This window comes from Rissa tridactyla, chromosome 7, assembly GCF_028500815.1.
Source record: "Rissa tridactyla isolate bRisTri1 chromosome 7, bRisTri1.patW.cur.20221130, whole genome shotgun sequence".
Taxonomy (NCBI): domain Eukaryota; kingdom Metazoa; phylum Chordata; class Aves; order Charadriiformes; family Laridae; genus Rissa; species Rissa tridactyla.
In genome coordinates this window covers 49600020-49612726 of record NC_071472.1, presented here as the reverse complement: position 1 = coordinate 49612726, position 12707 = coordinate 49600020, and the positions used below count along the sequence as shown (strand labels likewise).

The 12707-nt window shown below is 58.1% G+C and overlaps 1 protein-coding gene across 2 annotated transcripts; it reads left to right on the top strand.

Moving 5' to 3' along the window:
- The first annotated feature begins 6444 nt into the window (after positions 1-6444).
- LHX1 (LIM homeobox 1) lies at positions 6445-12438 on the top strand. Of its 2 annotated transcripts, none has more exons than XM_054208986.1 (5): positions 6445-7146; positions 8544-8770; positions 9265-9542; positions 10237-10402; positions 10681-12438. In XM_054208986.1, exons 1-5 carry the CDS (start codon positions 6977-6979, stop codon positions 11058-11060), a joined length of 1221 nt encoding a protein of 406 aa, XP_054064961.1. In that variant the 5' UTR covers positions 6445-6976; the 3' UTR covers positions 11061-12438. The 2 variants fall into 2 exon arrangements, with proteins under 2 accessions (XP_054064961.1, XP_054064960.1); XM_054208985.1 differs by having other exon boundaries at positions 10678-12438.
- Positions 12439-12707: the final 269 nt, after the last annotated feature.

Here is a 12707-nt window from a genome sequence, read left to right as displayed (position 1 = left end):
ACCTCTTCTATTGGGAGCCCTCTTCTCCAGCAGCTTGCAAAGGACAAACACCACAGCAGCCCTTTTTCTGTACCCATATGGGAAGCCAGTGTTCAGCACAGGGAAGTCCGTGCAGTTACTGCTTTCTAAGCAGGAAGGTATGGTTTTGTTGGGTAGGAAGGTGCTGTCCACCCTCAGAAACAAGAAAAACAAAGAATTTGCCCAGAGTCAGGCAGCAGGTCAGCAGCAGGAGCAGGGGGAAAGGTCTGGACGCCCTCTTCCCTGCGACACTGCCGACAGACCCTCTGCCTCTGCACAAAATCGCGTGTACGTGTGAGATGGGTGGGTGAGATTGACTCTCACTCCCAGGGAAGTTCAGTGACTGTGAAATTAGTAAATTACACAGGCCCACAGAACTTAGAAAAACAATATAATCCTGGGGGTACTGAAATAATTAATTTGCTAATCAACTACACCTTGCTTTTTTTAATTTGCAAATAGCAGTCTGTTTTGTTTCCCCATTTCAGCCACCTCAAGAAGAGCAATATTTCAGGCAGCAAAGCCGGAGGGGCCCGGGGCAGGGCCGAGCGCGGTGGCACGGGCACGAAGGGCATGGGGAGCACCGCAGTGACCACAGCAAGAGCTGAGCGATGCTTTCGGGGGGTCCCTCACTCTGCTCTGGATCCGGCCCCCACCTCCAGCCACTAACTTGCAGGGGAAGAGCGGGAGCTGCAGGGCTCCTGCAGATGTTTTGTGCTGGTTTGTCTCCTGGTCTCGCTGCACCGTTGTTTGCTTTAAATCATTTCAAATGCGGAGGTTGTCAGACAAGACAATTAACATGGGGAAGGGGGGAAAGTATTACCATCCATTATTTGCCATAACATGAATTTAAGCCAGGAAGTCAAATGATAAAATATGTGGTGAAAAGTGTTGGTGGTGGGAGTGCCTAAATGAGTAATAGCCTTGGGCTTCTGAGCCTTGAACTTAACGTGCTAAGTAAATCCCCGAGGTCAAAAAGTATGAAAATTGTTGCAGCTTGGGGAGAGATATTTTAACTTTGCAAAAGGTCCCCGCGAAGCGGCTGGAGGGGCTTCCGCGGGGCTGCGGCGCCGGCGGCGGGCTGCGGCCGGGGGCTGCCGCTCCCAGCGACCCGCGGGGCTTCCGCCGACCACCGGGGGCTGGGCTTTAGGGGTGAAAAATCCTAAAATCAGGTGAGGCGTGCGCTGGAGCCGGGGCGGGGGGGGGGACAGGGGTGCGCAGCGGCGTTTCGGCAGGGCGGGACGAGGCGGGAGCGCTTTGTGCCGCCGGGGGTGGCTCGGCGGGTCCCCAGCGCCGCTGCTCCGCGGGGACAAACCATCGAAAGCGCCGGTGTCACACACACACACACGCACACAGGCACGCACACACACCCGGAGCCGGGCCGGCCCCCCCACGCCCCCCGGAGAGCCGGGTCCGGGCGGGCCGGGGGTCCCCGCTCCGCCGCCCCTTCCCGCCGCGCTCCAACTCTTCCCCTTTAAAACTCTTTCTCCCTCTCGAGCTGACCATGCGGCTGGATTTATGGAGAGAGATGTTTTAGCAGAAATCCCCCAGAGTCTCCCATCAGCTCTAAATCCCCAGCCTGCTCTCCCTGGGAGACCTCATGACACAGAGCATGCCAAAACAGCTTCGTTTTGCCTATGCATTAGCAATCTATTTTACCTTTTTGACATCTCTCACACATAAAACCGTAAGAGAGAAATAAAATATCTGTCTCTGGGCGAAAATAAAGCTTTGCCTCCCTCCTGATCTATAGGATATAAAATAAAGCCATGGCTTTGATAGTGGCTTTTCCTTATACTGGAGTTGCTTTTGCACACACGGAGACAATGAAGATGGATGAGCCGGGATCGGTGCATCCTCCTGGGGTTTGTTTCACCCTCTTTTTTATAGTCTCCCCCACCCCACCCCCGCCGCCCCCGCCACCTCTTTACTTTTCTTTCTTTTCTCTTTTATTCGTCTTTTATCTGCCCTTTCCCTCCTTAACAACGTGAAGAAACCCGGTCAGCTCTCACACACCCGGGCTCGCCCTTGTCCTGCCCCGCTCGCCCCGGGCCCGGCCCGATTCCCCCCCGCTCCGGGGTGCCCCACTGGGACCCGCTCCCGGGAGGGCTCGGTTACCACCACCACCCCCCCCCGGCCGCCGCCGGCCCCTTCCCGGGCGCTTTCCCGTCTCCGCCGGCAGCTCTCAGTCAAAGGCAGAGACGCGCACCTCGGATTTGTAATTATTTATTAACTATATTTCCCATAAACAATGCATGAGCTTTGAGTGTAAGCGACAACATTTAGCGACGTGGAAAGAAACCCGGGAGGGCTAATCAAGGGGGAGGGGGGGGTGGCTGAAAAATAAATAAGAAAAGGGAAAAGCGAGCGGGGACGGTGCGGGACCGCCCGGGCGTGTTTACCCTCAGCATCGACCCGAGTGTGGCAGCATAAACTGAGAGCCTCTAATACATAATTTAAAGATTTTTTATTGTTATTTTTTAATATTTTTTTTGTCTCTCCAAGCTCCCTTAAAACAAACCTGGCGCGGCGCGCAGCGATGGATCCCGTCCAGCAATGGGTTTATTGCGCGGGGATGTTCTACAGGCTTAATTACATCTTAACTTCAATATTTGTTTAGTGCATTAACCGCATATATATTTAATCAGGCGGAGGCGCTCTTTCTGCGGGGGAAAGTTTCGGGATGTGCGTGTCCCCCCCGGTAGCGATGATCGGGACGGCGGGGACCGCTCCGACCCGTCGCGGGTCGGAGCGGTCCCCGCCGTCCCGATCATCGCTACCGGGGGGGTGTGGAGGGGTCAGAAGGGGGGTTCGGCGATGCCTCCCCCCGTCGGGGATCCTTTCAGGTGGCTCTGCCGGTCCCTCAAAGCTCGCCAGCATCAGCGATGCCGGGCGCGGTCGTTGCGAAGGAAGGAAGGAAAACTAAAATTTTTTATTTATTTTTTTTTTCAAATCGAGGAAAGATGCCGGGGGACGGACACGGTGCGTCTGTGCCCGGGTGGGAGGGAAGTTTGGGGGTTTTTTCGGCTTCGCTGCGGGGGGATGGAGGGGATGGGAAGGGGGGGATGCAGCGCACCGGCCGCGGTCCCCGCTCCGGTGTTGGTACAGTACTGGTGCCCCGTAAAGCAGAGAGAAATCCCATTACCGAGCGCAGCGGTGTAGAAAGGCTGATGATAAAACAGGGTGATGTTTAACTAAAAAGACGGGAACGGCACCAATAAAATGCAAATTCAGACTCGCCTGAAAGGGACTTTTTTTTTTTCCTTCTGTATGACATTTAAAATAAATTTGAGAATATTTTTTTCTTACTCTCTTAATTTCCCTCTTTTTCAGCATCGGGGCCGGGCGGGGTTGCTCGGTTCTGGAAAGCCCCCGGGGTGCGGGTGGACTCGGTCCCGCCGCCCCCGCTCTCCCGCCCGCCGCCGGGGCTGTGGGCTTGGTCCCGGCCGGGAACGGGCCAGGGAGAATTACAAAATATAATGAAAAAAAAAAAAAAAAAAAAAAAAAAAAAAAAACAACCCCAACGCAGACGCATTGCCCTCGGAGGCGGAGGCAGCAGGCCGGGTGCTGCCGTGCCGTCCATCCCCCTGCCCGGGGGGCGGGAATTTCCCCCCCTGCCCTCAGGCTCCGTGGGTGCCCCACGCCGGGACGCGCCTGTCCCCCGGGGCAGAGGGGGCCCGTCGGGGCCGGGGTTGGCGAATGTTTTCTTTTCGGAGCCTGCTGGAAACAGCGCTGGCGTTTTCGCCTTTTAAACGCCTGCGCTGAGTCGGGGCCCCCGGGGAAGGGGGGGGGACGAGGCGGATCTAGGGCACCCGGCGGTCCTCCCTGCCCGGAGGGAGCAGCCCCCCTCGGTCTGCGCTGCGGCGTCTCCGGAGCGGGGTTTCGGGGGATTTGCCTGTGCGCGGCGGGCGGGCAGGGAGCCCCGCCGGCAAATCAGCGGGGCTGCGGGCACCCCGGGCGGGGGGGCTCAGCTCCCCCCCCTCCCCGCAGCCCCCGGGGCGGGTAGGGGGAGCACAGCGCTCTGTGGCCGCCTCGGCGTCCCCGGGCCCTGCGCGGAGCCGGCGGGGCGGGAGGGGGCAGGGGACAACCAGATGCTTTCGCTAACGCCTGGGAAAGGAGAAGAAAAAAAAATCGCTGTGAAAAACTGGTGCTTGATGGACATAAGATGCTCATCTCCTTCCCCTCATTCATCCCCACCAACACATGTCACCGGGGGCCCGCAGTCAAAGGGAAGCGGTCCCCTGACGGCCACTACAGCTGTCGCCTTCCCGGGCGGCGGAGCGGGGCCGCCCGCGCCCCTCGGCCCCTCCGCTCCGCATGAGAAGCGGCCCATATGCGGGGGACCGGGCGGGCGGGGGGCGGCCGGGGCTCTATTGATCCCCGCAAGCGGCGGCAAAGCAAACCAACAGCTGGGCAGGGACGCGGAGCGCCCTGCGCGCCCCGGTGCGCGGCCCCGACGGGGCGGTGATGGCCGGCTCCGGCCCGGCGCGGGGGCACGGGGAGGCCTGGCGGGGGAGGAGGGTGGGGGGTACACAAATCGCGGACGCAGCCCCGGGGCTTTTAAACACCCGCAGGAGCACCGAGGCGGTGCCTCGGCCCGGGACAGCCCCGGGAATGGCTCCGCATCCTCCGCCGGCCCCGTCCGCCCCCGGGCCGGAGCGGCGGGCAGGGCGCGGAGCCGCAGCGGCACCGGAGAAGGTTTTCCTGCCTTCATTTTCCTTTTTTTATTTTCCGATTTCTCCCTCCACGATTTTTTTTATTTCCCCCCCCCCTCAAGGACGAGGAAAACAGACGGTAAAGAGAGCGCGGACGGCGGGTCGGGGCGTGGGGGATGCTGCGGGCTCCGGGGAGGCCCTTCCGCCAGCCCCCGCGCCCGGCCCCGGCTCGCAGCCGTCTGTGCAACCCTTGGGCACGCTCAGGGCAATTAATCCACCGTTTTCCCTCCTAATTCCCCGCCGCGGCGGATCAATCAGCCCGCGGGGAAGGTGAGAGCGGGGGCTCCGCGACGGAGGGGCCGGGAGGGGCCCGGGCGGTGACACCTCCCCGGAGCGGCAGCTCCCGCCGGGCAGCAAAGCGCGAAGGAAAGAGAAATCACATCCCTCCGAACCGCCCCGGCCACCGACCGACCCCTGGAAGGTAAAAGCAAATGCATTTTTATTTGCCAAAAAAAAAATAATAATAATTAAAAAAAAAAAAAAAAGTACATCAGCGGCGGACGGTGCCGATCGGGGGCTGCGAGCGCCGGCAACGGAATCACCGCGACGTTACCGGCGCCTTCCCTCTGCCCGCGGCCAACGGGCGGCAGCGGGCCCGCCGCCCCCTCCTCGCCCGTCGGAGCGCCGCGGCCCCGGCCCTTCCGCGCCTTCTCTCCCGGGAAAGGCGAGCGCCGGCTCCGCGCCCCGCGGGCGGCTCTGCGCCCCCCGCCCCCGGGCCGCGCCGGTTCTGATGGAGGGGAACAACCAGGCTAAACCGGGAACTCGTTTGACGCCGCTGCCCATCCAGCCGCCCCGCCGGTGGGCGGCGGGAGCCGGCCGGCGGGTGCCTATAACGGATGCGTAACCCTGCGGGGGTGCCAGACCCCATCGAACGGCCCCGGTTCCCCCGTCCCCCCCCCGCCCCCCCGCAACACACCTACCCCTCCGAGCAGGGCGCGCCTTGGGCCGGGCCCGAGCGGCGGCGGGGCCGCCCGTCCCTCCGCGGTGCGGTGCGTGCGGGGCGGTGCGGGCGGAGCGGCCGTGGGCGCCCCGGCGGCTCTATAAAGGGGGCGCGGACGCCCCGTCCGGCGGCGGCGCGGCGGGAACGGGGGGGGGACGGGGGGGTCCGGAGGGGGGTGGGAGGGAGGGGGCGGGTTTTGGGGGGGTGTCGGCGGGCGGCGATTGGCCGGGGCGGGCGGTGACGTGTGCGCGCGGTGCATAAGGCCGGGGCGGCGGGGCTGCCGGGAACATGCAGAGCGGCCTGGGCTGCCGGGACGGCGCGGGCCCCCGTCGCCTGCCCGCCCTCCCTTCCTCCCTCCCTTCCCTTCCCCTCCCCTCCCTCCGCGCCCGGCACCGCGGCGGGGAGGCGGAACAAAAAGCCGGCAGCACCGAGCGATGCCGCGGCGGCGCGGCGGGGACGCGGCGGGCAGCGCGCAGGGCGCTGCGCGGGGGTAGGTAGGAGCCGGGCGCGACGGTACCGACCAGACGTCGAGGGAGAGAAGGAGCGAGAGAGGACGGAGCGAGGAGCTGCGGAGACCTCCCCCCCCCCGCCCCCTTCCTCCCCGGCCCCCCCCAGCACCCCCCCACCCGCGTAAGGACGCGGCCCGCTCCGCGGCGCGTAGGGCCATGTCGCCGCGGCAGCAGCCCGAGCCCGTCTGACCGCTGCGGGGGGCTCCATGTCTCGTTTTGTTATTTATTATTATTATTATTTTTTTTTTATTATTTCTCTTTGGGAAAAGCACTTTGACTCCTGACTGCTCTACCTCAGACCTGAGAAAAACTCATCACGCTCGCTTTTTGGCGTTTGGTTTTGGTGGTCGTTTTTTTTTTGGTTTTTCTTTTTTAAATTTTTTTTTTTTTTAATTTTTATGAGCGCCGATCTTTATAGTCGTTGTTGTTTTATTGTTACTATTATTATTATTATTATTATTATTATTATTATTATTGTCGCTGTCGTGGTTGGTAGCGGCCGGGATTCTGCGGTTGTGGCGAAGCGCTGGTCTCCTCGGGCAGTGGGTGGTTTCTCCTGTGTATCCCTCCTAGGACACTCCAACGAAGATTTTTCTTCCTCCCTTTCTTTTTCTCCTCCTTCACTTCTCGAAGGCTTTTAAAACAAACAAACAAAAAAGCAAACCTACGCCGGTGTTGTCGTCTTTAAAAAAAACAAAACAAAACAAAATTTTGGTTTTATTTTTAAATTATTTTTTTTCTTGCTTGACATCTGGGAAACCAATACCCCCCACTCTCAGAAATAACCAAAGACAATGGTTCACTGTGCAGGCTGCAAAAGGCCAATCTTGGACCGGTTTTTGTTGAATGTACTGGACAGGGCTTGGCATGTGAAGTGTGTTCAGTGCTGTGAATGTAAATGCAATTTGACAGAGAAATGCTTTTCGCGAGAAGGCAAGCTTTACTGCAAAAACGACTTCTTTCGGTAAGTACCGGACCCCCCACCCCGCCCGGGGCCGCAGCTCCTTTGCATCCGTTTTTCATCTCCCTTTATTTTTTTGTTTTCCCCCGTTGTTCGGTGTGACCCACAATCGCTTCTTCCCTCCCGATGCACACGCAACCCCCCCCCCCCGCAACCGTGGTTATTTTTCCAGGTGCTCTCCCGGGAGGAGCGGGCGGGGGTCGGGCCCGGGGAAGGGACCCCCGGGCGCCCCGTCGGGGTGCGCAGGGCGAGGCCCGGCCGCTCTCCGCGGGCACCGGCCGCGCTCCGGTTTCCCAAAGTTGCCTCGAAACTATCGACCGGCGGAGCGGGAGCGGGAGCGGGGGCGGTGCGGGCGGGGGCCGTCCCGGGGCCGCTGCAGCGGCACTTGCCGGGGCTTCCCGGCGGGACTTTCCGCGGCCGTGAGCGCAGCGCTCCGCGGGGCCGCAGCCCGGCGTCGTTCCCAGCGTGCCCGGAGCCGCGGTGCTGTCCCGGCGGGGAAGGCCCGGTGCGGCGGCGGTGCGCGGCTCGGCGGGCCCGGCGCCTCCCATCAAACCAGAGGGCAACGATCCCCTCACCACCGCCGTCTGATGGAGAGGGGAGCGGGTACCGACACCCGCTCGCCGCCGCTTCCCTCCCGCATCCCGGCGGGCAGCGGAATAAATGCCGGGCTCGGAGTGGGCCGCCCGTGCCCCTGCCCGGCCGGGCCCCGCACCGCACACGGGCAGTAACGGCAAAGACCGGCCCGGGGCCGGGGTAGCCGCGGAGCCCTTCCCGCACACGGGCTCCCCGCATCGCCCGGCGCGGCGGAGCGCTACCGGGAGCCCCGCCGCTCTGCTGCCGCTCCTCCCCGGGCACCGGGGCCGGCACTGACCCGGACTCGGCTACCGGGAGCTCCGCCGTGCGGGCCCGGCCGAAGCGGAGCGGCGGGGGCTGCGGGCCCCGGTGCGGGACCGCCCCGCGGCTCCCGATCGCCGGCCGAGCCGGTCCCGGCAGCTTCTCCGGCCGATGCGCGGCCGTCACGGATTAATAGCATTTCAGAATTTCTGCTTAATGTTTATTAGAGTCTCGTTAATCAATGTGTCGGGGCGCAGAGGGGAAACCCCGGACAACGCAGCCCCGGCGTTTAATTAATCCCTCAGCACTTCATCCTCTGCCAAAATCGTGTCTTTTTAATTTTTTTTTTTTTTTTTAAGATATAATTTCAGGCATTCGCGCGGCAGCGCTCTGTGGGGATGCTGTGTTTGATTTCGTTTTGTTTTGCGCGGCCGAGCGGGGCGAGCGGAGGCCGCGGTGAGGGGCGCGGGGCGCGGCGGGTGCGCTCGCCCGGCGGGCCGGGCTACGGGCCGCTCTCGGCCGGTCCCGCGGGCGCTGCTGACCACCGGCCCGGCCTCTCCCCGCAGGTGTTTCGGGACCAAGTGCGCGGGCTGTGCCCAGGGCATCTCCCCCAGCGACCTGGTCCGCAGGGCGCGGAGCAAAGTGTTCCACTTGAACTGTTTTACGTGTATGATGTGTAACAAGCAACTCTCCACCGGCGAGGAGCTCTACATCATAGACGAAAACAAGTTTGTCTGCAAAGAAGATTACCTAAATAACAGCAATACTGCCAAAGAAAACAGCCTGCATTCAGGTGAGGAGCGATGCGGGGCGGCGATGCGCTCAGCCCCGGCTTCTCCGCGGGGTGAGAGCCGGTCCTCTCCCTTCTGCTCTCCTCCCTTCTTCTTCTATTCTTCATTCTCCTTCCCTCACTTCTCCCCTCTTTTCTCCTTCTCCTCCCCGTTCTCTCCGTTCTCCTCTCTTTTCTCCTTCTTCTCCTCTCCCTTCTCCCTCTTCTCTCACTTTTCCTCTCCGTTTTCCTTCTCGTCTCCCCTCTCCCCTCTTTTCTCCTTCTCCTCTCCCTTCTATTCCTTCTCCCTCTCCTCTCCCTTCTCCCTCTCCTCTCCCTTCTATCCCTTCTTCTCTCCCCTTCTCCTTCTACTATCTCTTCTCCTCTCCCTTCTTCTTCTCTCCCTTCTCCTCCTCCTCTCCCTTCTCCTTCTCCCTTCTCCTCCTCCTCTCCCCGGCTCGTACGGCGATCGGTATTTCTCCCCCCGGCTCAGCGTGCCCCGCTTTGCTCTCACCCAGCCACCACCGGCAGTGACCCCAGCCTGTCCCCCGACTCCCAAGACCCCTCCCAGGACGACGCCAAGGACTCGGAAAGCGCCAACGTGTCCGACAAGGAGACGGGCAGCAACGAAAACGACGACCAGAACCTGGGGGCCAAGCGGCGGGGCCCCCGCACCACCATCAAAGCCAAACAGCTAGAGACTCTGAAAGCCGCCTTCGCGGCCACCCCCAAACCCACCCGGCACATCAGGGAGCAGCTGGCGCAGGAGACCGGCCTCAACATGCGGGTCATCCAGGTACCACCGCCCCCCCCCCGGGTCTGTCCCCCCCGCTCCGGGCACCGGGCACGGCCCCGCCGCCCGCCCCGCACGCTGCGGGGGATGCGGCGGCATGGAGGGACCGGCGCCCGGCTCCCCCCGCACCGCAGGGCCAGGGAAAGCATCGCCGGCCTTTTAAATCGTTATTATCTTAGCGGCCCGGCAGCCCCCCCTCCACGTCCCCCCGCCCCGGACCGCCCCGGCCGGTCGGCAACGGGCAGAGCTGCGGGGTGGTTTTAGAAAGTCCTAAAAAGCCGTAAATGGTATCGAAATTAATAACCATAAATGTGAGGGGTTAATGGATAAATAAGAATGACAATGCGCTGGAATTATTAAAAGGTTTATAAACCCGCAGCGCTGGGGGTAATGGGGGGTTAAAGGACCATTAAAGACGAGGTTAGATTGGAGAGTCTCAGTGTGAGGGTAATTAGGAGTAATCTTGTCAGGGTAATAAGAATTAACTCAATCATTCTTGACCTGCAGCCGGCGGGGCAGCCGTCATGCGTGGGCTCGGCCCCGTTTCAAACGGATCGGGCCCCTCCCCAGAACAAAAGAGACCTCGGAGGTGGTGGGGCGGTGAAATGATCCCTGGGGGAGGTGGGGGGACACCCGCAACGGGGGCACCCAGGACCGCATCTCCCGTGACCGTCACCTTCTCCCATCACCCATCCAGGTCTGGTTCCAGAACCGGCGCTCCAAGGAACGACGGATGAAGCAGCTGAGCGCGCTGGGCGCCCGCCGACATGCCTTCTTCCGCAGCCCACGCAGGATGCGGCCGCTGGTGGACCGGCTGGAGCCCGGGGAGCTCATCCCCAATGGGCCCTTCTCCTTCTACGGAGGTGGGTAACGTGCTCCGACCGTGGTCCCTCTTCTTTGTGCTTGGCTGGCTCAGATGGCCGCGGCACAGCGACATGGCCCCGGTGCAGGCCACAGGCCACACCAGGGCCATCTCGCCGTGCTGCGGCCATCTGAGCCAGTTAGCATGTTTCCTTCTTGGGTTCAGTGAGCTTTGGGTGACATTTTGAGGCACCACCGTTCAAATGCGCTCTCTTGTGTCTTTTCCGCTTGGTTGCTTCGCCTGTGCGTTACCTTCCCTCTGTCTCTCCTTGTCCAGCAGATTATCAGAGCGAGTATTACGGCCCTGGAAGCAATTACGATTTCTTCCCGCAAGGACCTCCTTCATCTCAAGCTCAGACACCCGTGGATCTCCCTTTCGTGCCCTCCTCGGGGCCGTCAGGCACTCCCTTGGGGGCCATGGATCACCCCCTGCCCGGACATCACCCCTCCAGTGAGGCTCAGCGCTTCACTGACATCATGTCGCATCCCCCTGGAGATTCGCCCAGCCCCGAACCCAACCTTCCCGGGTCCTTGCACTCCATGTCTGCGGAAGTTTTTGGCCCCAGTCCTCCATTTTCTTCGATATCCGTCAACGGTGGTGCTAACTATGGCAATCACTTGTCACATCCACCAGAAATGAATGAAGCGGCTGTGTGGTAGCTTTAAAACAAACTGGGTCTAAGTAAGTGATGATCATCTAGTCTGCTTATTGTTATGGTGTACAGAAATGAATAAATATAACATCTCTCCTGCCCTAAGACAATAATACCTTGGGAACGAACTGAATCCAAATCGCTCCAAGGCAAGCTTTGCTCTAGACCAGGACAATCTTCATGTTATGGTTGTATCAAACAAGCAAGGGGACTTTTTTGTACCATTGACAAAGAAACTGGTGAAGCTGTACAGTAACGTGCTGCCATACCGTAGGATGGCGTTAAGTTTGATTACCCTGTTGGATGTCATCCTAAGAGCCACAATCCTTAGAAACTTCTTGTTAAAAAAAAACAAAAACAAAATTTAATTGAATGAAGGAAAGGTCAAAGAAAAGGGGGAAAAAAAGCTTCAAGAACTCTAGCGTTCCCGGTTAAGGATGGTTCTGGCATTATGAATTTGTTTGTTAATTTTTGTCTCTCAGAAAGTTCAACAACAAGAAACTCTTTTTAGCATCAGCCATTTCAGCCTGCTGACTATCAGGTGGGACAACTTTCTTTTTCCTTTCTTTTTGTTTTGTTTTTTTTTTTTTTTTCAAAATAGCAAATACTAAATGTTAAGCCCTCAGCACCAACTCTTCTACCTTCACAAAGCTACACGTACAAAACCTCCTCATCATAGCAAAGGTCACCACCCAGACCTCTAACGAAAAATGACTTGAAAACAAACAAACAAACAAACAAAAAGTATTCTACCTTCACAGAGAGAGAAAAGCTAAACAAAAAGACTCTATTGAACTAAAAACAGTCAACTGTTTACGTCTAATGTTAAATTCAGGAGTTCAATGTTTTACTAATAAATCCTGTTTTAGAACCTCTTGTTCAAAAGCAAAATATTTTGAGCAACCAACCAAAATAGTTCATTTTCTTTTCTGTAGATGTTATAACAGATTGCAGGGCTTGTGGTTCACTGTGCTAGTTTGTAAAAGGTGTTGTTTACAGAAGGCAAAGAAAAAAAAAAAACCCACAAAACCCAGACAGTTGCCAAATAAAGTAAATATATAGCACAAATACTGTAAGGTGCTTTGCACCAGCAACCCGAGAAGGTGTTTAAAAAGTGTTACAAGGTTAAAAAAACAAAAAAAAAAAAACAAAAAAAAACAACAAACAAACATCTTTGCTAATTTTTAGTCCTGTTGAACATTCATGGAATTGTTAATATGACTTATATAGACCCACACAGGTTTTATTTTTGTGTCTTTAAAATAAAAGTCCAAAATATTTAAATTTTATGGTCAAATATGCAGTCAACAGCTGCTACTTTTTTCTTTATATATTAAATTTCTCATATGTCTTTTATTGTTCTAATAAACCTAAGCTTGTGTGACCTCCAGTGCATATTAGACCATTCACTGTATGAAAGAAAACATGTTGGATAAAATTTGTGCGTTTTTAATAAAATTAGAAAATCTGATGTTTAGATAACTTGTGTTTCATTCGATGTTTTAAGCAATTTTAAATGGATTCGCTCGAGTAAAAATAGCCCAGGGAAAGAACGAGCCGCTCAGCTGATAATCCTGTGCGGCTCTTTGGCGTTGGTAGCAGTGGAAGCCCTGGCGCCGATGCCGAAAGCAGGCGGGGGCAGCCCCAGCCTTTC